Raw genomic sequence first — 24,764 nt, 5'->3', positions numbered from 1 at the left:
TTCCAGCATTGTTCTCTCTCTCTCTCTCTTTCCCTTACTCTCTCACTCTCTCACCCCCCTCACCCTTTCGCACACTTATTGTTTGGGGCTTTGAATGTGGCAAATTTGAACATATCCCATTCAATGCCAAGTATCAATTTTAGTGGCCCCAAAACAATTTGGGTTAGTAAACAATATGCAAAAAAAAAAAGAAGCATTTTTAACTAAAAAATATACAAAAACGTGCTGATAACATATGCACATAGAACCAGCTGGGCATGCGCGACTAACAGATGCCCTACAACTAGGTAATAAGTATTATATAATAATATAGAAATGTTTACTTTTCTAGCATATATAACTATGTATCTAATAGATAATAGAAGTGAGCTGCCAAGCTGTCGCTAGATATTCTAGCTTCCCGCTCGCAGAAGCAACGCTCTATATGCAGAGACTTTCTATACCTCGGGTGTTTATCGTCCGATCTTTATGAAATTTTCAGGGTTGGAATATGACATACAAAAGTGTGTGCATATCAATACGCATGATGATTCTCTTAAAATAAAGTCAATCAAGCTATTTCTAACGTAAACGGGAAGGTGATAAGGAAAAGGTGAGTTATTCCTTATGTGTGATGTCTCTAGCTCTTACAATCCTCGATTTATGTTCAAGAACCCAAACAAAGATTCTAATATAGAAGGTTAGAAGTTTATCATGTTCGTATGTATATGTGGAACAATAGATGGGTATGCATAAAGTATGATAAGTCTGTGCCATGCAGGGTCTCCGACTATGCAAATCCATATTTATATATGTATACAGATAAATATATATATATATATATATATATATATGTGTGTGTAATTTTCGCGCCCCCGTCGGTCAGTGGGCGCAATTTGCATATTGCTGACATTGAACTCTGGCACAGCTGGCTCGCCCTCTCTCCCCCTCACTTGCTCTCTCTTTCTCCCACGGAGAGCATCGGAAAGACTTTTTTTTGGAGAGCCCAAAATGCCCGCTGATAGGCGCGAGTCGCCAGCGGCTTTATCAGTTAGCAAGTGGACGGCAAACGAGAAGGTCGAGCAAATATATAGAACTATTCAAATTAACGTCTATATACTCAAAGTTGAGCAATTGCGCGATGCTGCTGGAGCTGCTGTGCCTGTGGCTGTTGCAGCTGGGCCAGCTGCGCGGCGCAGATCTGCGTAGGTCAACAGCGAGTAATCGATATACCCGACCTGATACCCTGTTTTTGAATTCCATTCAGCCTATGAGACGCTGCGCGAGCGTATTATGAAGGCGGAGCAAATGGCCTCGCTGGGCGGCAATCTCTGGCTCACGGCGGACGAGGAGAAGGCCAACAGCATTTTGATGAACGCCAAGCGCGCGGAGATTGCCGAGGGCATCAAGCATCCGGAGAAGTATGCGCCGGCCATGCACTTCTTTCAGGGCAAGCAATTTGTGCGCCAGAGCGAGGTGTTCCGCATTATACAGAAGATGCCGAAGGGCGCCTTTCTGCACGGCCACAACACGGCGATGGTCAGCTCCAAGTGGATCGTCGCCAATCTGACCAACACAAACAATCTGTACACCTGCCGGGACATCAACGGACTGCTGATCTTCACCTACGATACGGCCAGCTCGAAGTGCCACAGCGAGGAGCAGAACGTGTGCACGGAGCGCATCAATGCCGAGGATCGGCATCAATACGAACGACAGCTGGAGAGGCACATCAATATGCACAGCACCAGGCCGGAGTGTAAGTGCTCCGATCTCTCGATTATACTCTACTCTATACTCGACCCTCGACAGCTCTGTTGCCGAACCGAAAGAAGATCTGGGATCGTTTTGAGAATATTTTCACCACGGTCGATCGTCTCTATAAATATCAGCCCACATATTGCGCCTATCACAAGCGTCTGCTGGAGGAGCTCTGCGAGGACAACATCATGTATGCCGAGCTCCGATTCTCGCTCTCGCCCGTAAGTATGCTACGTCTGGAAACCGACACCAATCTGCAAGCTTAATCGCAACTTTTGGCCAGCTCTATGATGACAACAATCGCACGTATAGCTCGCTGGATGTGGCCAATCAGCTGGAGCGCATCGTCGAGGAGTTCAAGGCCAAGCATCCGGACTTTGTCGGTCTCAAGGTCATCTATGCGAAACGCAATCGCGCCACGGAGGAGAAAATGGCCGAGAATATACGCACCTTCAAGCAGCTGCAGTAAGTACAAAAAGATTGGCTCTGGAAGGGTATTAAATCTTTGGCGTGCCGAAAATAGCCCTTTCATTTGAACAGGCGATCTCTCGCTTGCTAGTTCGAAGCTGTTAATATTTTTGAGGCTTGGGCTGTGCGTTGCTCAGAAATATTTTGTACATGAAGACTTACTTATAAATAATATTAATTTACTTAATAATAATTCAGCTCCGCCAAGCCCAACTTCATCATTGGCTTCGACATGATTGGGCAGGAGGACACGGGCGACATGCTGAGTAAATATGTGAATGAATTCTCGGATTTGCCCAGCACCGCCAACTATTTCTTTCATGCGGGCGAGACAAGTAAGTGAAGCGAATCCTTAATGCATAGTTGGCTCTAAGTATCCTAAATCCCACTCTTCAGATTGGTATGGACGCACCGACTGGAACATGATGGATGCCATTTTGCTGAACACAAAGCGCATTGGACACGGCTTTGCGCTGCCGAAGCATCCGCAGCTGTGGTCGACGATCAAGAAGCGCAACATCGCCATCGAGGTGAATCCGTTGTCCAACCAGGTGCTGGGCTTCATCTGGGATCTGCGCAATCATCCGGCCAGCTTTCTGATAGCCGAGAACTTTCCGATTGTCATCTCCGCCGATGATCCCGGCGTTTGGGGTGCCAAAGGCCTAAGCTATGATTTCTACTATGCCTTCATGGCCATGGCGCCGGCCGAGGCGGATTTGCGTTTCCTCAAGCAGCTGGCGCTGAACTCCATCAAATACTCGGTGCTCACCTCTCTGGAGAGGCGCAAGTTCAATCGCGTGTTCCAGAGGAAGTGGCAAGAGTTTATTGCAAACATATTAAATCCCAAGTTCAAATAGTATCTAAATTTAGACTAAGGCTAAGTGCTAAAGTGAATAGAAAAGGCGATTAACAAGCGGATAAATATTTAACATGCAGTTTAAACGGCATTGGCCGCAAACCAGCCATGCAGGCACTTCGGCACGGGTCCATTTGTGTGGAATTCACAACGCCCGAGCTCCGTCATGGTCTTGGCGCACAGCACAACGAGGCCCACATAGCGATCGTTGAGTCCGCCTGCCACCATGGAGGCCAGCAGGACGCCATCGTCCTCGCTCTGCGGCTGCGGCGCCGGCACAAAGATCGGCTCGCTGGGATAAATATTTGGCTCGCACCAGGTCGCACACGTTTTGCTCATAACATCCACCTTGATGAGCTGTGAAGGAGACGGGTTAGCGATAGGTAGTTGGTTTAATCAGCTTCAGCTTACCGTGCCCGGATTCTGTGCATCCACATCAGAGCTGATCGCGTAAAAGTAGCGATAGCTCTTGCCCATGTGCCGCTCGTAGTATATCCTGGGCGTCTCGCAGCCCCAGTTGCACAGCATTTCGGGTCGCAGGAATATGCCGTTGGCAACGCGATACGCCTCCGCTAGGCTGTGCTCCAGGCTGACCAGATTGATGCAGCCGTCGTCCTCCTGCTTGCCCGGACTCCCCTCCTGCTTGCTATTGGTGGCCATGTAGCTAATGTCCGCATACTGCGAGGCGGAGTGCCTGAGGCGTGCCGGTGGCGTCGGGGGCGTCAGACCCGCCAGGGACAGCGACTTGACCAGGCGTCGCTTGCCGGAGCTGCAGCTGGCGCCCAGTGGGAGCACGAAGCGCAAGGGACGCCCGCGAAAGAGCTGCGCATAGTTGGGATTCGTTTGCATATTCGCAATGGCCTCCAGGTACATGCAGTTGATCATCTCGGGATTCCTGTAGCTGCATATGTCTACCACGACATGCCCGTCCTGCTCGTACGCATTGATGATGTGCAGGTAGAAAAATGCCTCCGACTCGTAGCTCTGCACCAGCTTGCCCGTGACGCGATCTATCAGATGGAACAGTGTCGGCTTCTCCGCGTACCATTTTAAGCAGGCCGCCAGCTTTTGATTGGACAGCTGCGTCTTGAGGTATTCCGGCAGGGATACCGACAGCGGCTGCTCCACGATGACAAAGTAGTGCTCGGTCAGGCCAAAGGTGTGCATGTAGCCGGGATGCAGTTTCCAGCGGCATGGCAATGTGGCCACAACGTGCGCATCTTCGAACATGTGCCGTCCGTTCGGAAAGCAAATTATGCTATATGCTGGCCCAGATTTGGTCATGCTGGTGCCCAGATTGTAGACCGTGCCGCTGGGCAAGATGTGCGGATGCGATGTGTGGTTGATCACGCCCACAAAGTCGGTGGTGCAAATGCGTCCCTCGGTGGCCAACGTGCACGGATTTATGCTAAAAGCAAAACACATCGATTGAATTACAAAAGTAGCCGCCTAGTAGATACCCTAGGCCCAAAAATATACAGCCCGACCTGCTCCCTTTTAATGCAAATCCCACAAATATCACGTATACGCACCGATGCATAAAGGGCGTCTCGGCAAATGTGTAATACTCATCGCCAAACGGATAAATGGATATCATGGAGTTGTCCGTGCCGCTGTCCGGCTTAAAGATGGCACCAAATTTGTCAAAGATCGAGTGACACGGATCCGGCACAGCGGCCGTGCCAAATTCGGTGACCACAATCCGCCGGGCTGCGCGATTCTTTTGCAGCGTCTGCGTGTCCACGAATCGCGTCTGATACGTAACCCGGCCGTTTTTAATGGCAAAGCGATGCAGCAGCGCCGAGCAGTCGAACAGGTGGCCAAATGTCATGTCGCCCACCTGCCAGCTGCCGGGCCCGTTGCGCAGCAGGCTGCCATTCAGCCAGCCGGGTATTTGGCCACTGGCATGACCCTCCAGAGGCTCAAGGATCTCACGCTCGCAGGAGCGCAGCCAGACATCTGAGGAGCAGTTGGGATAATAGCGACCGTTGCCATCCAGACGCTGTGCCTCCGGATCAGCGCGCTGCTCATCGTAGTTGACCTGTGTGAATGGAGAGGGGAGAGGAGGAGGATTATTGATTGACACGATTCTGGATTTGTTTAATGCCAATAAGCTGGCTTTGAGCCGCGGCTTAGTCTCGATTAGCTGCTGTCAATCCACGGCTTCCACGCATTCCACCCGTTCCACCCTTTTCACACATTCCACACTTTCCACCCGTTCCGTCAGCCCATCAAATCATCAGCTTACACGTTTGCACTCAGTTTGTGAACATATTTGAAATTCATTTGAAATTCAAGTAACTCATGTTATTTGTTTTTTTTTTGGCACCTTTTCGGAAAAACAGTTTTTAAATTTTTGAACAAATTTCACAATTGTTTTTGAAGACTAACCGCAAAAAAGTCGCGCATTAAACTTTTAAAGACGCGTGCGGACATTTGCAGCGGATGTTGCCGGAACGCCACAGATTCGAAGGCAAACGTAACAGGAAAAAAAAGCAAAAAAAAAAAAAAAACAAAACAAAACTCAAAATCAGGTATTCCCTGACAGCAGTTGCAACGCCAATCCAACCACGTCAAGTCCCACTCAGCTGGCAAATGTTGCGAGCGACCAGCCACAAGCCCAAACGACAACTGGCAAAAGCCCAGCCAAGGCGTTCGCCAGCTCGCCAACTGCCTCGAGGGTTCGCCCATTATGGGGGGATGGGTGGAGAGAGCGAGAGAGAGAGAGAGTGAGGGGGGTGGTGGGCCCAACTGACCCTCCAGGCAGGCGGTGGGCCAGCTTTATTCATAATTCAGATTGACAGCCGCTCGTCGTCAGAGTAGTTCGCGTCGTTTGTAAGCCACACCGGAGCCCAAGCAGGGCAGAAAATTGAAACAGAAAAAAAACAAAAAACAAACACCTCACCGAAGACTAAATACTCTTGTTGGCATATGGCTTACGGGCTGGCTGCTTGTTACAGCTGCAGTTAGCTTGAAAATTGGAAAGGATTTCTATGACTAAGATTTCTATAATTGAATCATAACGAGAAGAGCTATCTTTGTCACGCCGAACACTTAATACCCTTGCAGTCCCAACCTTTGCATAATGCCCGTATCTAAGAAGCACAGGGAAAATAGTCAATGCCGAATAGGGTTAAGATATCTTGAAAAACAAACAAGTTTTCCAAAGAAGAACCTACTTTTCGACCCATCCTTCCTATGGCAGCTATATGATCTGATCCAGGTGGTTGCGATATATATGCTGCGTACAACAGAAAGAGGGACTTCTGCAGAGTTTCAGTGAGATAGCTTTAAACAGACAGACGGGATGGCCACATCGACTCGGCTGTAGATATTGATCAAGAATATATAAGCTTTATGGGGTCACGACAAAATGATAATACCCTCTGCAAGGGTATATAAACGCATAAATAAATAATCGGCAATATCGAGTCGTTCATTATCTGCTGCTGCTGCTTTGCGTCACAAAATGGTTGATAAAATTAAAATACCCTCGTTAAGGGTATTAAAAACAAATGTGTGGCACAGCATTTTTGCCGCTTCGGCGACAATTGAGCAGAGCCAAGCCACACGTGTCGAATAACTTCTATAACTAACATTTTGGCACAGACTTAGGGCGAATGTGGATATTTAATACAACCCCAAGCCCCCCGTACCCTATGCACCCTACACCCTCACACCCCGCACCCACACAGACAGACTGTCTGACCTTGCTGCCAAGTAATACGCAATTCTTTTATTTTTATTATTTCATATCTGTTGCAGAAGCCACAACAAAGCTTTGGAAAAAAAAACGCACTTAAATGGATAGCCACATGATGATAAAGTAAGTAAATCGAGTTTTGAGCCCAGCCTAAAGGTAAGTACAGCAAAAATTACGTATACGACACGTGACCGCAGGCTGCAAGCTTATCTGATTAGATGATAATTCGAATAGGTTTTCCAATTAAAACTGCACCAAATTTATTTCATATAAGGCTTGCAATATATTTAGTAGCACCTGTGTGAACCTTGACCCAACGAATTCAAGCCGGAAACTAAGCCACATATTATTTTATTTGAAATTTACATCCCTGGCTTGGGCTTAAGTTCACGATCATTTCAATTATGCCTCAGCCGGAGGCTAAGTCTTTAGCTCAATTTCAATTGATGGAAATGAATGCAAGTTCTCGTCAGGTGCATCCCGAGCATTGCCCCAGTTTGGGCAGTTTAAATTGATTTCAATTATTGTAGCTGGCCCAGCTGCAGGCACAGCTCATATTTGTTTTAAGGCTTGGCCGCCTGCAGCTGCATTAAATTTATTTTTTCTCTATTAAAATGCACTTTATGCAGTTTCAAATAACAAAAAATAATATTTAAAGCTAATCAGTTCCACAACGTGTGTTATGGCAAGAGACCAATTATATTGCCTTATCTTTTAATTGGATATTTTTATCTAAGTTTAAATAAGTTTTCTCTTTAAATCGAATTTAAATTAAGCACTTTATGCATAAACCTTTCCAATTAGGATTTATATATATATTTTTAATTAAACGTTAAGGTTGGTGTTGCGAAGCGCATACGCACAGCTGGGCGCTGCTCAACACTGCTGTTGCCTGACAGCAATGAAAATTAACGGCGCAAAACGGCGCCGAATATAAATAAAATTAAAAATTACTTATTTTTTACTTGCCTGCAGCAACAAGATCAATAGCAACTTTTGAAGGCCAGCTCACATTTGTTTTAAGGCTTGGCAACTGCAATACATTAATTTTTCCTTTATTCATATGCACTTTATACAGTTTCAAATAATATTTAACACTAATTAGTTTCGCAACTTGTGTTATAGCATGAGCCCAATTATATTGCCTTTTGCAATAAGGCTTATCTTTTAATTGCATATTTAATCTAAGCTTTAAATATGTTTCCTCTTTAGATCGAATTTGATTTACGCAACTTTCCAATTAGAATATCTGCTTCAATTCAACGTTAAGGTCACTTTTCGCTGGTGTTGCGAAACGCATACGCACAGCTGGGCGCTGCTCAACACTTTACGCACACATCAGCTGTTGCCTGACAACAATGAAAACTAACGGCGCAAAACAGCGCCGTATATAAATAATCAAGATAAATATATATTTTAAATATTCATTTTTTTTGTCACGCGCCTGCAGCGACGAGTTCAACAGCAACTTCTTGAACCCCGTTAGTTGTGGTAATTGTGATAGCTCCACCGATTGCAGAGGTGACACCAATTTGGACGCGGTGCACTCCAACGATTGCTACGCCCAATACGATTGCCCCTGCGAGATGACGGAACGCCAGAATTTCGGTGGCTCCTATGCAGCCGGCAGTCGCATACCGAGGGGCGCGGCGAGGCCGCGTCAAGGTCCATCGCCGCGCAACAACTACTCGTTCCAGCCGGTGTTCCATGAGCGCACCAACATGGAGGACGATGCGCTGCTGTCCGATAATCTGTGGAAGCTGGCCCGCAAGACGGGCACATTGAATATGACCAACAAGGGCATGTCTCGCGGTAAGTAGCCAAATGCCAATTTCAGATGTATTTTGCGTTATGATACTGTGTATGTGTGTGTATGTGTGCATGTGTATGTGTGTGTGTGTAGTGGTTAGTGCAGAGACAATGCGACGCTGGCACACGATGATCAATAAACCGGTGAGGCATGAGACAGAAACACATTCTGGGACAAGCTCGCATTCGGCCGGGTTCATGGACAGCAGCGCCTTATGGTTTCTGTATATGTAGATGTGATCTCGAACCTTGCCCCTGGCCTGACCATAGAAGGCGCCGTGCCATATTACACGCCTCACTAGTCAATCCCCACGAGCGGCGACTGATGTCATATTGATTTATATGTTGTGATTTTTGTTATGAGTGTTCCCCACGAGCGTTCAGTTTGTGCGTTGGGCTCGCTGCCCGCAGTAGTGTGTCTCGCTTGCATCGTTTTGTGTACCAAAATATCCATCAAGATTGCGTCCTCGAGGCAAACAAGGAAGCAGCTCACATCGTTTTGCATGTGTGGTCCGCATCCGCGACGGCGACGGCGACAGCAACAACGATATTATCAAATACGGGAATTTCAAATGGCCTCATCGCCCGATGAGCTGGAAAGCGACGATCCAGATGATGAGATTGAACTTGAACTGGATGATCCAGCGCCACAAACCAGCAAAGATGCCGCTGCCCGTAGAGATGATAAACACCATCCGATACGAATTCTAATGCTCATCCTCCCTTCTGTTGACTATTGCAGTGCCCGAGCGTATCTATGACATTAACGAGCCCGACGAGGACAGCAAGAAGGCCAATCTGGTGCAGTTGTCCATTAGCGAGGAGGATGCCTGGTGGAATCAGGTGCCGCTGGAAAATCTCGACCTCAGCTCCAATGCCCTGTCGCATATATCGCCCAAAATTGAGAATCTGCTGACGCTAACCGTGCTGCAGCTGCATGACAATGCGCTCGTCGCGCTGCCGCCAGAGATTGGAAAGCTGGAGAAGCTGGTGCGCCTGAATCTTGGCCACAATAAGCTAAGCGAATTGCCAATCGAGCTATTCAGCTTGCCAGAGCTGCGGCATCTAAATATATCACATAATGAATTCATTGAGCTCAATCCGGACATCAGCAATTTGCACATGCTGGAGTTCCTGGTACGTAGATGGTCTCCGAAAAGAACCAAACCCAAAAAAAATATCGGTTACGATTCGAGCCAATTCTTTAGCCTAAGTTTGATATCCAAAAACCGATTTCACACACTTTTAAGCCACTTTTTGATTCAAACCTTGGGCTGTCATTTATATAAAAAAAATAATAATCTGCTTTTGGGCTTGGTTTAACTTTCGCTCCAAAGTAGGAGTAAATTGCCGGTTTAACCAGTTGAAACCCAAGGCTTGACGCATTTAAACTAATCCTTTAACCCGCTCCAACTAATCCAATTCGTATTTTCCCCTCCGCCCGCACACTTACCCACTGAACCAAATGCTTTGCTAACATCATTAAAAAAAAAAAAAAGGATGCTGGGAACAATAACATAAACAGCTTGCCTGGTGGCATTGGGTTTCTGGTGCGTCTAACGGCTCTGCTGCTGGCCAATAACCACATCAAGGAGCTGCCGCCCGATATTGTCTATATGCGCTGTAAGTTGGCATTAAATCCCAAATCGCATGCTATAGTAATTGCTTATCGGTTTGAAGCGCTGCAAAAGCTAGACCTGATGAAGAACGATCTGATCGGCTTGCCGGAGGACATGGGCCTGCTGCGCAAGCTGCAATGCTTGTATATCCAGCACAATGACATCAAGGAGCTGCCTGACTTTGAGGGCAATGAAGCGCTGAACGAACTGCACGCCAGCAACAACTTTATAGAGGTACGTGGCTTGGATATGCTTTGTGCAGATTAGCAAAACAAATTTGTTTATGCAGCGCGTGCCGAAGGATCTGTGTGCCAATTTGCCGCATTTGAAAATCTTGGATTTGCGCGACAACAAGATCACACAGCTGCCCGACGAGGTGTGCCTGTTGCGCAATCTGAATCGTCTGGATGTGTCCAACAATTCCATTAGTGTGCTGCCCGTCACCTTGGCCTCGCTGGCGCATTTGATCAGCCTTCAGGTGGATGGCAATCCCATCAAGACAATACGACGCGACATTCTGCAATGCGGCACAGCCCGCATTCTAAAAACGCTGCAAGATCGCGCCCAGGCCAAAGGCCGCGAAGATGGCGGCGCCGAGGACGTGGCATGCAGCAGCCGATCAGCTGCATCCAGTCAACAGCAACAGCAATTGCCACCCAATATGACCGACAAGTGAGTATTGGGCGCAATGGGTACAGGTTTTTTTTCCATTGATCAGGCACTGATCCAACGATGCAGCAGCTACCAGCAGCCCGGTTGCGCCCAGTCGCCATTCAGGCGCTGTCATTGCCAATGCCAGTGCCAGCACTTTATGCACAATCACCATCAACATCACCAGGAGCAACAGCAGCCGCATTGTGGCTTATACTATCCGCCGTTTAATGGGCCACCAAAGTATATGACAGAGGATTACGAGCAAGAGCAGCAGCAACAGCAGCAACAATTTGGGCATCCCAATCATTATGCGGCGAACCCACAGATGCCCTATCAGGATACCTATTTTAATGGCCATTATATGCCCGGCTGTGCATCGATGACACCAGCCCATCAGGCTGCCTATAACCAGTTCAATCGTTGTGTTGTGCAACCTCGTTGGGTGTAGTGTATCACCAAGTTCCAAAAACACAGCCATAGCATTCGATTGTTATAGAGCTACTCATATGCCCTTGTTGTCACTAAATCCATAACTTATTATTGTGCTTCTTGATTCGCAGCAGGCATGTCCGTCTGTTTGTTTAAGAGCTCCTCAGTTTTTTAACCTAATCATAATGTTCGCATCTGAGAGCTGTATAACTATGTATCTATTTTAGTAGGTTCCTTAACCAATCCAACTATGTCAAATAAAATTAAATTTGTGGCACATTTTCCATCTGGCTGCAAGGGTATATAATCTTTGGCACTGCAAAGATCGTTCTTCCTTTTGTGATTGTGATTTAACAGCCTTTACTCATGTTCTGTATTGTATTTTACAGATACAAGCTGCGTCACACGCGCACTTTGGCAGTGAATTTGGAGAACCTCACGGATGTGCCGACGCACGTCTTCGAGCTGGCCAGCGCGGAGAAGGTGCATGTGGTGGATTTTGCCCGCAATCAGCTGAGTGCTTTCCCGCCGGGGTAACTCATGAAATACATACTCGAAATATATATAGGCTAACCCTTCCTTTTAGTTTGCAGCGCATGTCCAATTTGGTAACGGAGCTTGTCCTGGCCCACAATGTCATTGCCAGTGTACCAACTTTTATTTCCCAATTCACTCGTATAACATTTCTAAATTTGTCTAACAATGTAATTAAGGACTTGCCACCCGAATTTGGGCTGCTCAACACGCTGCGCGAACTGAATATTGCCAACAATCGGTAGCTAATGCCATTAAATTTGTTATTAACCCTTAATATTGCCAACATTTGCAGCTTTGAGTATTTGCCGAAGGGCCTGTATGAACTGCAGGGCCTGGAGATTCTAGTTGCCAGCGATAATCACATTAAGGCCCTGAACGTGGCCGGCTTGGAGAGTTTGCCCCGGCTGAATACGCTCGACTTGCGCAATAATGATATTGAATATGTGCCGCCCATACTGGGAAATCTAACAAATATTACGTGAGTGCCTGGAAATATATTGCCAGTGGGCATTTCTTATATTCAGTTTATGTGTTCTGCTTATCTTGTTTTTCTGCCTTTGCAGCCACTTGGAGCTGGTGGGCAATCCGTTTCGCCAGCCGCGCCATCAAATCCTGATGAAGGGCACAGATGCCATTATGTCCTATCTACGTGATCGCATTCCCACCTGAAGCAGCTAAACAAAGACGCATTATTATTTATTTAACGATAACTTAGCGCACATTCGAAACGCTAATTAATTTAATCATTTATTATTGTTGTGTTGATTTTGAGACAAAAGCTTAACCAAATTAAAGTGGCGCCCGCACACGCACACACACACTCGCACACACTCAGCCAGACAATACAATCTGTCATGCGGCCAGTGTGTGTGTGTGTGTGTGTGTGGGCGCCAGACGCGCGTAGTACCTTGTAGCATTTAACAAAGCACCCACACACACACACACACACACCTATCCACGTGAGAACTAGTCAGCATTTGGGTAACTCACAAAACGTACCTCGTTCAAACCTTGGCCAAAAAGCTTGCAAAATAAAATATTAAACACTAAATTAAAAATCAAGAACACTTTACTTTTGTAAACCAAAAATTTCACAGAATAGAATATAGGCAGACGGACGGACAAGGGTATTAAGAGTCAACTTAGGGTATAACGAGTAGACTTGAGCGAATAAATTATACTCTATAATTCGTGAACATAACCATAATACCCTCTGCAAGGGTATTTCCCAGAATAGAATATAGGCAGTCGGACGGACAAGGGTATAAAGAGTCAACTTAGGGTATAACGAGTAGACTTGAGCGAATAAATTATACTCTATTATGCGTGAACATAACTACAATACCCTCTGCAAGGGTATATGGATGCCTTCTCCTAATTATGCTCGACAACCTCGTTGCGCAGCCGTTTGGCCAGCGTGCGTCGCAGCTGCAGCGCCGCATTGTCAGCCTCAGCAACTGGCGCCGGCGGCAATTTGTCCAGTTCGACATTCTCGAGCAGCTGTTGAGCCACCTGTGCGGAACTGGGTCGTGCCCCGGGCTCCTGGTGCTGCGGCGTGCTGCGTGCCACGGTGTCCAGCAGCTGTTTGGCGCGCGTTTGTTTCTTGATCTCGACTATTTTGTCGCGCTGCTGGCGCAAATACTCCTGGCGCGAGACCACCTCATTGGGATCCACCTGATCCTCCCGCTCAAAGAACAGATTCAGCCGCTGAAACTTGTCGTTGACCAGCTCCAAATTGGCCTCCTGCTCGGGCGTCAGAGCCGCCTCCGGACTTTCGAGCTCATCGGCCACAGTCTTGGCAATTAGCTCATCCACATCCAAATCGGACGCCACATTGCTGCAAACGATTCATATGATGCAATTTGAAATTAAGCGTAATAAATGCCCACCTGGCTTCCGCGCCCGCTGCGCTCTCCGCGTCCGCCAGCTCTGCCGAGGCACTGTGCGCCAATTGATGCTTCTCGATGAGATCCAGCGCCTGCAATTGCAGCTCCACATTGCGTTGCGTCATCATGCGTATAAAGATCTTCAGATCGTTGGCGGCCCAAATCTACAAAAGCGAGACTTAGCCTGGCATTTGAGGCGGATATGCAGCTGGGCCTCACCTGCTGAAAGAGCACCTGATGGAACTGGAAGGGATTCTCGCCGGGACCCTGTTGACGTCCCTCCAAGCAGGCCAGCTCAAACTGTTCCGGCGTTATGTGCATCTCCTCCATAAAACTGCCCAGCATAAAGTCCACCAGATTCTTGTATTCCTCATGGATTTGCCGTATCTCCTCGTTGCCCTCATCCAGCTGCAAATTGGGATCAAAGACTGCGGCAACAAAACGATTTTTTTCAGTCCACAACTATATTGCTCCATCTCATATCCATACCCAGGGACTTTTGCTCAATAAATGTCTGCAGCGGCGCATTCCAGACGGGTCCGTGCAGGAAACAGACCAGAGAATCGAATACCCAGGAATCTTCGGCAGCCATATTCACGGATTACGCAGCTAATCGAAACTGAAATGTCGTCAGCTAATACTGGGAACGTAATGTTTGGTCCTTGAGGTGGTTGCCATGGTTGCCATGGACACCAGCCACGCCCCGCCCCGCCCAGCGCACGAAAAACACATTGGAAAACTTTGCAATTTATGTTTGTTTTTGTTGTTTTTTGTTGTTTTGTTTAAAAACTATTAAAAACTATGATTTTAATTATACTCAATCATAATATAGAGATGTTTTCAAATTATATATATATATGTATGCATCGTATGTGTGTGTTTGTCTGTGTGTGTGTGTGTGAGTTAGGATTACAGGGTATTAGACGAGAGCATATCATATACAAATACACATTTTCGTTTATATATTTAAATACTATGTAATAAACTATAGTTGGTTTTTATTCTTTATGCATTTACGTTTATTGTTGCAATAATCAAACCAAAAACAACAACATGGAAGGATATATATATTTGTTTTTTTTTTTGTTTTTGTTTATGTATTAAGTATGCACGTACACACACACACACACACACACGCACACGCACACTCGTTTTTCGCGAGAGAGAGAGGGGCCGGGGAGGGTTGGGTGTTGCTCCAAAAAAAATGGAAACCATTTCGCTTGAGGTTTTTCTTCCCTTTTTTTTTTAGTTAAAATAAATATTAAAAAAAAAAACTTGCTCACATGCACAAATGGCAAATACGATTATTAACAAATAACTTTATTGTTTGTGTATATTATTTTTGTTGTTCTTGTTGTTGTTGTTGGAGCTTCTTTAATATTATGATAGTATTTGTAAACTTAAAAAAAAAATCTTACATTGGAAAACGCAAGAAGACTTTTCTGTTTGTTATTTAGTTGTTGTTGTTTTCTTTTTTTTTTGTTTTTTGTTTTGTTTATATGTTATGCGTATTTGTTTAAACCCATTTTTAAATCTATTTTGTAATTATCATTATTAGTTGTAAATGTTCTGTGTGTGTGTGTGTGTGTGAGTGTGTAAAGTGTGTGTGTTTATTATGTTTCTGTTGAATGCAAAATTGTGGCGCAGCATCTCGGTTGACTTAACAAATTAGAAAATATTTTTTGCTGCCTAGTTTTTTCATAAGGACAAGTTGTTGTTTGCTAGAAAAAAAATCGTTTCCACCGTTTTTGCTATTTTACAAATCGTCACGCCTGTCGAATCATAATCAAATTTTCATATTTTATAAAGTAGCTTGTAATTCGATATAACGCTAAATTATATACAAGGTTTATTTAATTTAATCCATTTGTATCGTTCAATTGGGCATTTTACATATATGGCTAAAACTTGTGAATGCGCAAAACAAAATTTGTTGAGTTGGCTTTGGGTCAAGCTGTGGCATTCGAAAAGCAATTGTTTAACTTAATGGAGGAAGCATAGGCAATTAAATATTATATAAATGTATTCAATTTGTATCTACAACAATGTTTTAGCCCGCTTTGAATGGCTAAAAATTGTGGGTATACAAAATTATCTATAAAGTTTAAGGTTTACAACTAATTCCGAGATAAAAAAAAAAAAGTTTACTTTAATCTTAAGAAAGTCTTTTTAGCAGTCAAATTTCTTCAGATGATGCTGACCTTATACAGCTGTTAGCCATATAACAGCAACTGCTTAAGATATGTTAATTAAACATAGACAGCTGCTGTTAGAATAAAACGCGGTCTGATTAACATCTGTGAGCCATAAACAGCTAATCATTACAAAACTGAATTGTAAAATATTAACAGTTTCTGTTTAACATATTTCGGCTATGTTATAACATAGGCAGCTTCTGTTTGTCATATGTTAATGCAGCAACATAGACAGCATCAACTTAACAGCTGTTATTTATGTAGCAACATTAACAGCATCAGCTTAACATCTGTTAGTTAATAGATTTAAACTCTGTTTTACATTTGACACACAAAATAGGGTATAAATATAACAATTACTTTCGAATTAGCCACAACTTTTGATATTGCACAAAATATTCAGATACTCTTCCACACAACATCTACTGGCGCAGCCAACTAAACAAGCTTTGTTTTTTTAGGGGGTCGTCTATCTGTGAGCCTATTGAGCGACAACTCAAGCACCGAACCTAAACACTCTTCTCCTTTTTTTTTTATTTTATTTTATCTTTTTTTTTTTTTGCTGTCTTGCGCTGCTGCCATTTAGTTTAACCTATTGGTTTCTTTTCAATGTTTTTGTTTTTTTATTTTTAAGCACACACAACGGCAATTAACGTTGCTTGTTCTTCTTCTTGATCAATAAGTGCGTTTTGCTATTGTGTGCACGTAATATATATATAAATATACATATATATATATATCTATATGTATATATTTATATATACCCTATAAGTTATATTCATATTCATATATATATATATATATATATGTATATATATATTGTATATATATATATATATTTGTTACATATATATTTTGTTTAATTTAGTAAAGTAAGATTTTATAATTTCTTGTTTTACTTTTTAGCTTTCGGATTTGCTTTCTTTAAAATAAATGATTTTAGGCTAAAATTTAATTTTATATTTTGTTGCTTGTTCTTCTTCTTACATGATCGCTTACAAGCAAAACGCGTCCCCATCATCTGGGAGCCTTCCGAACTCTACCCGGGCCTCTTGTTTTTGTTGTTGTTGTTGTTCCTTGTTCTTGTTCGATCTTACATCGTACCGCTCTATGCTTGGCTGACAATTGTTGCTGCTGCTGCTCCGCCCACTCTTCAACCCTTGCATTCGCTGGTGAGTGTGTGTGTGTGTGTGTGTGTGTTTGTGTGAGAATTGGATGTGTGGTTATGTGTGTGTGTACTATTTTATAATTGATGCCGCTGTGCTAAACGCCCCTTACTATGCAATACGGGCGCGCTTTTGTGCGTGGGGCCCATCCGAGTCCTCGTCCTCCTCGTAGTCATCTTCACCAGAATCGCTCTCATAGTCGACCAGTCCCTTCAAGGACAACAAGCATATTTAGTTCACAATTTTTGCAGGCTTTCACTTCCTCGTTCAGCTTACCTTTTTGGTCGCCTTGTCCGCGTCGCTGCCGCCCGTTGGCGATTCTGCGCTGAGCGCCGTCTTTTCCCCATCCAGTTTAAGCGCATCGTTGGCTTCTGTGGCAGGTGGCTGTGGTTGTGTCTGCGGCTGCGGCTCGCTGCTGTCCTCACTGGACACAGCAACTGTCGTTAAATTAGGCGTGCCAGTAGCAGCTGCTGCCGTCACCGAAGCCATGGCTGTTGCAATCGTTGTCAAAAATTGAGATGCCGCCACGGCGGCCACTGTCGCCGAATCGCACAGTGCGGCGGCTGGCAAAGATGTTGTCGGCGGCGGTGTTGACGACAACGTGGACGCTTCCATTGATGATGATGACGACGATGACGATGACGACGATGATGAAGATAACGAAGAGGACGACGACGATGAAGAGGATGCATTTGCTGCCGCAGAGTTGGCGGTTGACAGCACCATCTCCGGATTCTGTGGCACCACAGCGCTCAGCTGCTGCTGCAGCTCTGCAATCTCCGGCTGAGGCTGCTGCTGTTGCTGCTGCTGTTGTTGCTGTTGTTGATGCTGCAGTTGTTGACTTTCCAGCTGCGCCGCAGCAGCCGCATTCGATGTGGAGGCGACAGCAGCAGCAGCGGCCGCTGCCACAAGTGTGCTATTCAGGGACAAAGTTTGCTGTTGCTGGAATGGATGCTGCTGCTGCTGTTGCTGCTGCAATGCAATGTTGGCAGCGGCGGCCAGCTGCACTGCGGCCTGGGCCTGCTCATCGGCAGCGGCGGCGGAGTTGCTCGTCGCCTCGGGGCTGCTGCTGCTGCCACTTGCCGCCGGCGCTGATACTGAGGTGGCAGTTGCTGTCGCTGTGGAATTCAGATTGCCCAACAGACCACCGCCGTGCGGTGATGTACTGTGCGGCGGCGAAGATTTTTGCTGCGCCGTCTGATTTTGTGTTTGCTGCGGGCCATTTTTTTCGCTGACGGCTGTGCAAGACGCAATCGAAAGGTAGTAAATTAATAAACACAAATTCGAGCTAATTAATCCATTGATCCACTTACATTTCATGACATTGTTATAGCTATCGATTTCCTCGGAAAAGTCATCATCATCATTAAACCACATCTCCTCCTCCTCCTCCATCTGGCGCTGATCGCGACGAAAACGATTGCCGCTGCGTATCATGGGCAAACTTCTATCGGATTTATGCCAGAGAGTATTATAAGCATTTGTGGGGGTAAATAATAGATTAAAAATTTACCCATCTGTGCGATTTTCTAACTTGTCGCGATCCTTGAGCCGATCCTGGTATTGATCATAACGATTCTTTAGGTATTTAAATGTTTGCACATATTCGATTTCATCAAATATCTTGCTAAAGTTCTCCACGAAGTATACGCACAGCGTACGTATATCCTCGAGTTTTATAAACTCAAATAGCTCCAGAATGGCCGATTCGAGCAGATTATAGCGACCATTGTTACGAATAAAGGCATCCACAACGGGCGCAAATAGATTGCACTTGACAATGTGCCTAAAATCAGCAAGAAGTCAAGATCAAATTTAAAATCCATCATATAAGAAAACTGTCAAGCTTTACACACACCTGTTATAAAACTCATCTTTAAGTGCAATTATCTTGCGTAGCAGCCGCAGGGCGCCAAGTACAAGGAACGTATGTGTGCTCTTCATCAGCACCAGAATTCGTTTGAGGAGATCTTTTTGCAGCAAAAAATTCTTAATATGATAGCTGTGGTGTTCAACGCAAAACGACAAGATGTCCAACACAATGCCCAACAACTGGGCCGTCTGATAATCCTCGTTCTGTGGACGATCCCCCATCGTATTGAGCATCAGAGGCGCTAAGTTAAAAAAAAAAATACATATATATATATATATGATTAAAAATCTGCTTGATACAATCGCATTATGGTTGTTGGACTATTTACCTACTAGCGTTTGGACGCTAAACTTATAGAAAAAGTTGAGGAAATCGCCCTTCTCAGTCAGCATATTTTCCGGCTCGAGCAGTATCTTAATGATGCCCATCAACTGCACCGCAATGCCCAGCTCTGGTTCCGAATCGTTCAACATTTGTTCAATGGCAATGTTCAGCAACATTCGCTCCTAAAAAAGCATAAAAAACAATAAAAAAATCAGCTGACTGTGGTGAAATATTTACGACTCGTTTCACTTACGCCCTCCGGCCGATTGGCTTGATTCAGTGTATAATTGCGCACCACCAACGGCGAGAACTCGACAATGGCCGTGAGTATGTCAATGGATGCCGACTTGGTTTTATTGTCGTTCATAACTAGCGTCAGCTCGAGGGCCTGCAATATGCCCAGGCAGGTGAGTGTTTTGTAAAACGAATCCTTGCCCTGGGGCTGTAAGTTTTGCGCGAAATTGCAAAACTCTTTCAGAAATAGTACGATATCACGCCGTTTAACATCGCCAGTTGCCGGATCCGTGAGCAGGGTGAATAGGTCAAGCAGAAAACGTTCATCCTCCTGGATGAGCGTAACAATCTCAACTTTGTTGAAGAATATAAAACTTGATAACGTGTTCAACATATTATCCTCGACAAAGACAGACGGCGTAGGCAATATAATGTCCTGAATGTACTGCACACGAAATGTTTGATGAATTTTGGCCAACAGATCCATGTTCTTGATTGGTACAGCTTCCCGAAACTTGGCCCATTGTTTGAGATATTGGCGATGCTTTTTCGGCTGTGCCACACTAGGATCATACTCCAGGCAGCCGACGACATCGAAGATAGTATCGTCCGCAAACATAATCTCAAAGAGCGCGTTCTTGTTTAGCAAGAAAATGTTCTTAAATATCTCGAAGAGATGATGCAACCCTTCCGTATTATCGAGATCTTCGCAAACATGAAACAGATTCAAAAGCTTTTTAATGTAGTTCTCCGATTCCAGGGCCATGGAGAGCTTCTCCTTGCGCAGCGGCGTCGAAAGGCAACTTTGTATTGTCTCGGATATGTCCTCGAGCCGTGACAGTTCGCATGGCGGCAACTCAATTGGCGGTGCTGTATCCGACATATCCTCAAAACGTTCATCCTCTGACTCTTCGACAATGTCCTGCGTAATCTCCACGGATGGATCCTTGCCCTGCACCTGTACACAGCAATCCGATATCGAATGTTGATCATCTAAGCGAATTTGATATTGAGGAAATTATAATAAATACCTGACATATCTTCTCCCATATCTCATCACAACCGGCTTTCTCCTGAAAACTCAGCGCCAGATCAAAATTATCGCCCTCCGACCAGACAATCAGCGTATCCTGTTGCTTCTGATAGGCGGTATCTGGCTGAATCTTACTCTCCAGCAATAAGGAACCATCTGATTCGGCACGAACCAGCAGCGAAGTGCCCTTGAGACGCTCCACATACGTGGAAGAGACATGGCCAGTGCCACGATCATCCCATTGGCGCTCTGCATTCAGCGCATAAAGCTTAACACGTCGGCGGGTGTCAGTCGTCATGGTTTGGCCTTAGGTGTAATGTGTGTCCTTTCCTTCCTCACTCTCTTCTTGTTGTTGTAGATTGTTGTTGTTGTTTTTGTTGTTGTGGTTGCACAAAAAGTTTACGTTTAAAAACTTCTCTTGGGTTGTGCCTGCTAATTATTGTGGCTGGCTTGTAGCCGCGCTTGGGGCTAGTCAACTAGACTAATTACAGTTAATTTAGTATATTGAATTTGAAATTCAAAGCATTCAACTAATCTCTACACTTGACTTGCATATCCATGTTATGTGTTTATGTGCTGTTATCTGTGGTCTGCGCACAACAAAACTGAAAACAATATGAAAATAAAGAAACAAGAAATATTTTATTGATCCGTGCACTAATTAGAATTGTTAGCATTAATATGTTTTATACGTAGTTCATGGGTTTGAATGTTGAGTCATTTAACGAAATATATCGATATTTCTCACAATTATACACATTTCCACTCATAACGCAATCTCAATCGATTTGAGTAGATATTTTTATTGTTTTACAGCACTGTCCAAAAAGCATAATGAGTAATTCCATACATATGTATATTTATATATGTTATACTCATACACACACAGACACGATAACAATAAATGCGTATCAAAACAGAAGCTGCAAAAAGCGTACACCATGAATGAAATTGTGAAAGCTACGTTTGATGTTGCTGCATTTATGCATGTATGCGACTGTGTATGTGTGTGTGCGTGAGTCTGTTTGCATGTGTGTGTGTGTGTGTACAGCAATACAAACTATTCGGCAAAGCGAAATGCCAAAAACTATTCTTGCCCCAGTCTGTTTACAAACAGCAAGAAAAAACATGTAGTCTCTAGCCGAGAGTGTTCGAATAGCAAATACCGTGTACCACGAGAGAGCGAGAAAATGGGCAAATGAGGAAGAACTAAAATACATCCCTTTTGAGAGAGAAAGTAAGTGGCAAAGATCACTTTAATAACTCGATGCTTGTGTCTGTAACATAAGCTTATTGAGCTTGAATTTAGCTCGTTCTAAGTGGAAACACAAAAACTTTCAAATCTCTCCACAACGCACCATGCATTTGTGTGTGAATGATTTGTGAAGTCTACACCATTGCAAACTATTATCGCGCTTTCGCCAAAGCGACCCACAACGGCGACGAGTGCAAACACGCGCGCGACAAAAACAAACAAAATGAGTGGTCAGACCCGGAGAAAGAGAGCAAACTGAGCACAAGAGTCTGCCAGTACATATACATTGTATACGTATATAGCCAGTGGGTGACGGCCGGCTAGCGGGGGCAATTTGCGGCGACTAGATTAGATTATCAAACACACACACGCACACGCACAAGCACTGTTGCTACAACGTACGCCGTACGCACAGCACAAGGCAACAAAAATCAATGAGCAAGTGTAAAATAAAGTGTGTAAACAGAACAGATATTTAGCTCATAGTAATATCATAGAGACAAGGTCTACGTCATCGATAGAGGAAACTGAGGAAATCCACCTTTGGCCAGTACTCAAAAACGTTTCAATACAATTTGCAACGGCGCCAAGGCTGCGCTTCAAATGCGTGTTAAGTTATTTCACCACACACACACACACACACACACACACACACACAGATAGGCTACTCCGTGTGGGCGAAAAAAGGCATTCATGATTACTTATAATATGTTTTAATAAAATTAATAACATAGGTATTTTTTTTTGTATATATTATGTAAAACAATGTGAACATTTCAACAATTGCAATGCGGCACCCCTCGCCGGCCTCGCTGATAAGGCGCACTCTAATCTACGTGTATACATATTTCGCCTCTCACGAATGTGTATCAAAACAAAAGCAGCAATTAAAAACAAATGCTAATACACATTGCGGCCATTTACGCAACAAACGCTGTTTTTAAACTCAAAAAAAAAAAAGAGTTAAAAATAAATTACTCAGAACGACACACATACATGCATATACGCGTGCATTTGTATGTACATACATATGTATATATGCAGCTAGGTTCAATGTCTGGCAAAACTGCGTGGGCAGCCAACTCGTCTAGGATGATCATTGATAAACATCGAAAAAAAAGAAATTGGTCAAAGGCGATAATTACCACACGCTTCGCCGCAAAGAGATACGAAAAGAAGAAAAAAAAAAAAAAGTACACATTTGTCGCCCAGCAACAGAGTTCAAGTTAAAGTATGGCCCAGCCGCTGAGAGCGCAGCGCTTATTGAAATGGGAACGGGAGAGCGGCCGCTGATGTCGCTGTCAAAAAAAGGCAAGCGCACAATGGCAATAAAACCAAATGAAAAATATTGACGCTGCCTGCAAGTGGCACAAAAAAAAAAGGGGCGAGGCAGGAGGCGCAAACTGTGGAGGTGTGTGTATGTGTGATGCGTACGCGCAAACGAAACAGGAAAAATAATATATAAGCCAACAGGAAAGCCAAAGCATACAGGACAATGACAATACGCCATGAATACGCTGGAGACGCACCAATCTGTATGTGTGTGTGTGTGTGCGCGCGCGATGGATCTCACACAATGGCCAGCAAAAGCTGTAAGAAAACGAACGCGTTGTATCTGCTGCGATGTATGCAGAATACGCGCGCATATGTATTTGTGCTGGTGTGTTTTGCATGCACATTTTGGGGTGGGCAGAAGACTCTGAATATGAGCATGAATGTGCATGCATGTATTTTTATGTTTGTGTGCGTGTGTGTGTGTGTGTGTGTATGTCCCGAGTTCGGTAATTCAAAAAAGCAAGCAGTTGCGAAAAAAAATTTGCTTTTGACATTCAATTTTCTGAAACGCAAGTGTTCGAAATACACACACACATACGCACACACACAACAGCCGTCTGGTGAGTACATCGTTTTTCGGCCCGTTTCTTTTGCTTTCATTCACTAAATTATTGCGAATGACAAGCACAAAACAGAATTGCAAAAAAATTGCAGCGTATATCTGGCAAAGAGCATGCCTAAAGAAAAATGCCGTCTACACTCGCACTTTTTCACGCACACACACAAACACTCACGGAAACACACATCGCCTCGACAAATGTGAATGACGCATTCATTATTTGCAATGATTTTGTTTTGATTTTGCGATAATCCAATTTCATTTGTTACATTTTACGTTAGCTGTATACGTTTACGAATTAATTAAACGCACACAAGATTTATAAAAACAACGGGTACACACCACGCAAACCACACAGAGCCGTCACGTACACAATGAAACGGAGAAGTACGGCGAGCGCAAAATCCACCACAAGTAACAGCGGCAATCCTCAAATTCAACACACTACAAAATAGAAGAACCAAAAACTCAACACGCCGTTTTGTTGCATAAAGTACGAGTTCGAGTCCATAAATAAAAACATTTTTACCTCCAAATGTGCAATGTTCACGCAGTCGCAGGACCTAGCCAAAGTTTATAGGTAGTTTATTATTTTACGAACGCGTTAAATACTCGTATTTAGAAGTACATCAGAATCAAGTATAGTTACACACGAAAAATACACATGCACACCTAAACGCACATACACACACACACACACACACACACAAGCTTAGACACAGAAGCCGCAAGAGGGCAACAGCGGTGTAAGCGAAAGCGCGAGGGGTAATATTGAATCTTGACCAAAAAATGTATGCACTCACGTTGCAATTCCTTGTTTATGCTGTTGGCAGCGCCTTTTCAGAATTTTTCAAAGTATATACAATTTGCGTTTGCGCATATTTACTGTTTCCAACACCTTATTTACCATACATTTACGGTTCAATTATTATTTTAAAATTTTTCGCGGAACGGACGCTGTTCCAACCGAGACGAAGACGATTTTGTGCTGTGCAGACGCCATATTGTTTTTTGTACACATCGATACAACAATCGATATACATCTTTCTATCGATGCACAAATGTAAACAAAAGTATGACCAATGTGTC

The 24,764-nt window shown here is 44.3% G+C and overlaps 5 protein-coding genes across 10 annotated transcripts; 2 read left to right on the top strand and 3 right to left on the bottom strand.

Moving 5' to 3' along the window:
• The first annotated feature begins 1,044 nt into the window (after positions 1 to 1,044).
• Adgf-D (Adenosine deaminase-related growth factor D) lies at positions 1,045 to 3,065 on the top strand. The gene is made up of 6 exons (XM_002058480.4): positions 1,045 to 1,184; positions 1,247 to 1,738; positions 1,792 to 1,961; positions 2,024 to 2,205; positions 2,407 to 2,543; positions 2,605 to 3,065. The coding sequence occupies exons 1-6, from the start codon at positions 1,121 to 1,123 to the stop codon at positions 3,063 to 3,065; spliced, it is 1,506 nt and encodes a 501-aa protein (XP_002058516.1). The 5' UTR covers positions 1,045 to 1,120.
• On the bottom strand, positions 2,964 to 5,552 carry ninaB (neither inactivation nor afterpotential B). Its single transcript, XM_002058479.4, has 4 exons — positions 5,456 to 5,552; positions 4,597 to 5,105; positions 3,476 to 4,472; positions 2,964 to 3,421 (listed from the first exon to the last, which is right to left on the bottom strand). Exons 1-4 carry the CDS (start codon positions 5,498 to 5,500, stop codon positions 3,146 to 3,148), a joined length of 1,827 nt encoding a protein of 608 aa, XP_002058515.1. The 5' UTR covers positions 5,501 to 5,552; the 3' UTR covers positions 2,964 to 3,145.
• On the top strand, positions 5,479 to 12,718 carry f-cup (leucine rich repeat containing flyers-cup). Of its 6 annotated transcripts, none has more exons than XM_015169364.3 (12): positions 5,479 to 5,598; positions 6,830 to 6,890; positions 8,218 to 8,579; positions 9,319 to 9,713; positions 10,076 to 10,199; positions 10,257 to 10,429; positions 10,485 to 10,867; positions 10,937 to 11,293; positions 11,668 to 11,811; positions 11,865 to 12,053; positions 12,108 to 12,293; positions 12,379 to 12,718. In XM_015169364.3, the coding sequence occupies exons 2-12, from the start codon at positions 6,868 to 6,870 to the stop codon at positions 12,482 to 12,484; spliced, it is 2,442 nt and encodes an 813-aa protein (XP_015024850.1). In that variant the 5' UTR covers positions 5,479 to 5,598; positions 6,830 to 6,867; the 3' UTR covers positions 12,485 to 12,718. The 6 variants fall into 6 exon arrangements, 5 of the variants coding, with proteins under 5 accessions (XP_015024850.1, XP_002058514.2, XP_015024851.1 ...); XM_002058478.4 differs by having other exon boundaries at positions 10,934 to 11,293; XR_011416056.1 differs by lacking the exon at positions 12,379 to 12,718 and having other exon boundaries at positions 10,934 to 11,291; positions 12,108 to 12,248.
• A 106-nt stretch (positions 12,719 to 12,824) lies between these two features.
• Positions 12,825 to 14,364, bottom strand: LOC6635000 (cilia- and flagella-associated protein 36). The gene is made up of 4 exons (XM_002058477.4): positions 14,191 to 14,364; positions 13,921 to 14,129; positions 13,705 to 13,865; positions 12,825 to 13,652 (listed from the first exon to the last, which is right to left on the bottom strand). The coding sequence occupies exons 1-4, from the start codon at positions 14,291 to 14,293 to the stop codon at positions 13,190 to 13,192; spliced, it is 936 nt and encodes a 311-aa protein (XP_002058513.1). The 5' UTR covers positions 14,294 to 14,364; the 3' UTR covers positions 12,825 to 13,189.
• Positions 14,365 to 14,441: 77 nt separating this feature from the next.
• flfl (serine/threonine-protein phosphatase 4 regulatory subunit 3 flfl) lies at positions 14,442 to 24,672 on the bottom strand. Its single transcript, XM_032438998.2, has 9 exons — positions 24,479 to 24,672; positions 20,525 to 21,131; positions 19,513 to 20,451; positions 19,264 to 19,441; positions 18,921 to 19,176; positions 18,576 to 18,848; positions 18,376 to 18,509; positions 17,339 to 18,300; positions 14,442 to 17,272 (listed from the first exon to the last, which is right to left on the bottom strand). The coding sequence occupies exons 2-9, from the start codon at positions 20,822 to 20,824 to the stop codon at positions 17,174 to 17,176; spliced, it is 3,141 nt and encodes a 1,046-aa protein (XP_032294889.1). The 5' UTR covers positions 20,825 to 21,131; positions 24,479 to 24,672; the 3' UTR covers positions 14,442 to 17,173.
• Positions 24,673 to 24,764: the final 92 nt, after the last annotated feature.

This window comes from Drosophila virilis, chromosome 2, assembly GCF_030788295.1.
Source record: "Drosophila virilis strain 15010-1051.87 chromosome 2, Dvir_AGI_RSII-ME, whole genome shotgun sequence".
NCBI lineage: Eukaryota > Metazoa > Arthropoda > Insecta > Diptera > Drosophilidae > Drosophila > Drosophila virilis.
The sequence above is the reverse complement of the archived record's forward strand: the minus strand, read 5'-3'. Positions and strand labels throughout refer to the sequence as shown.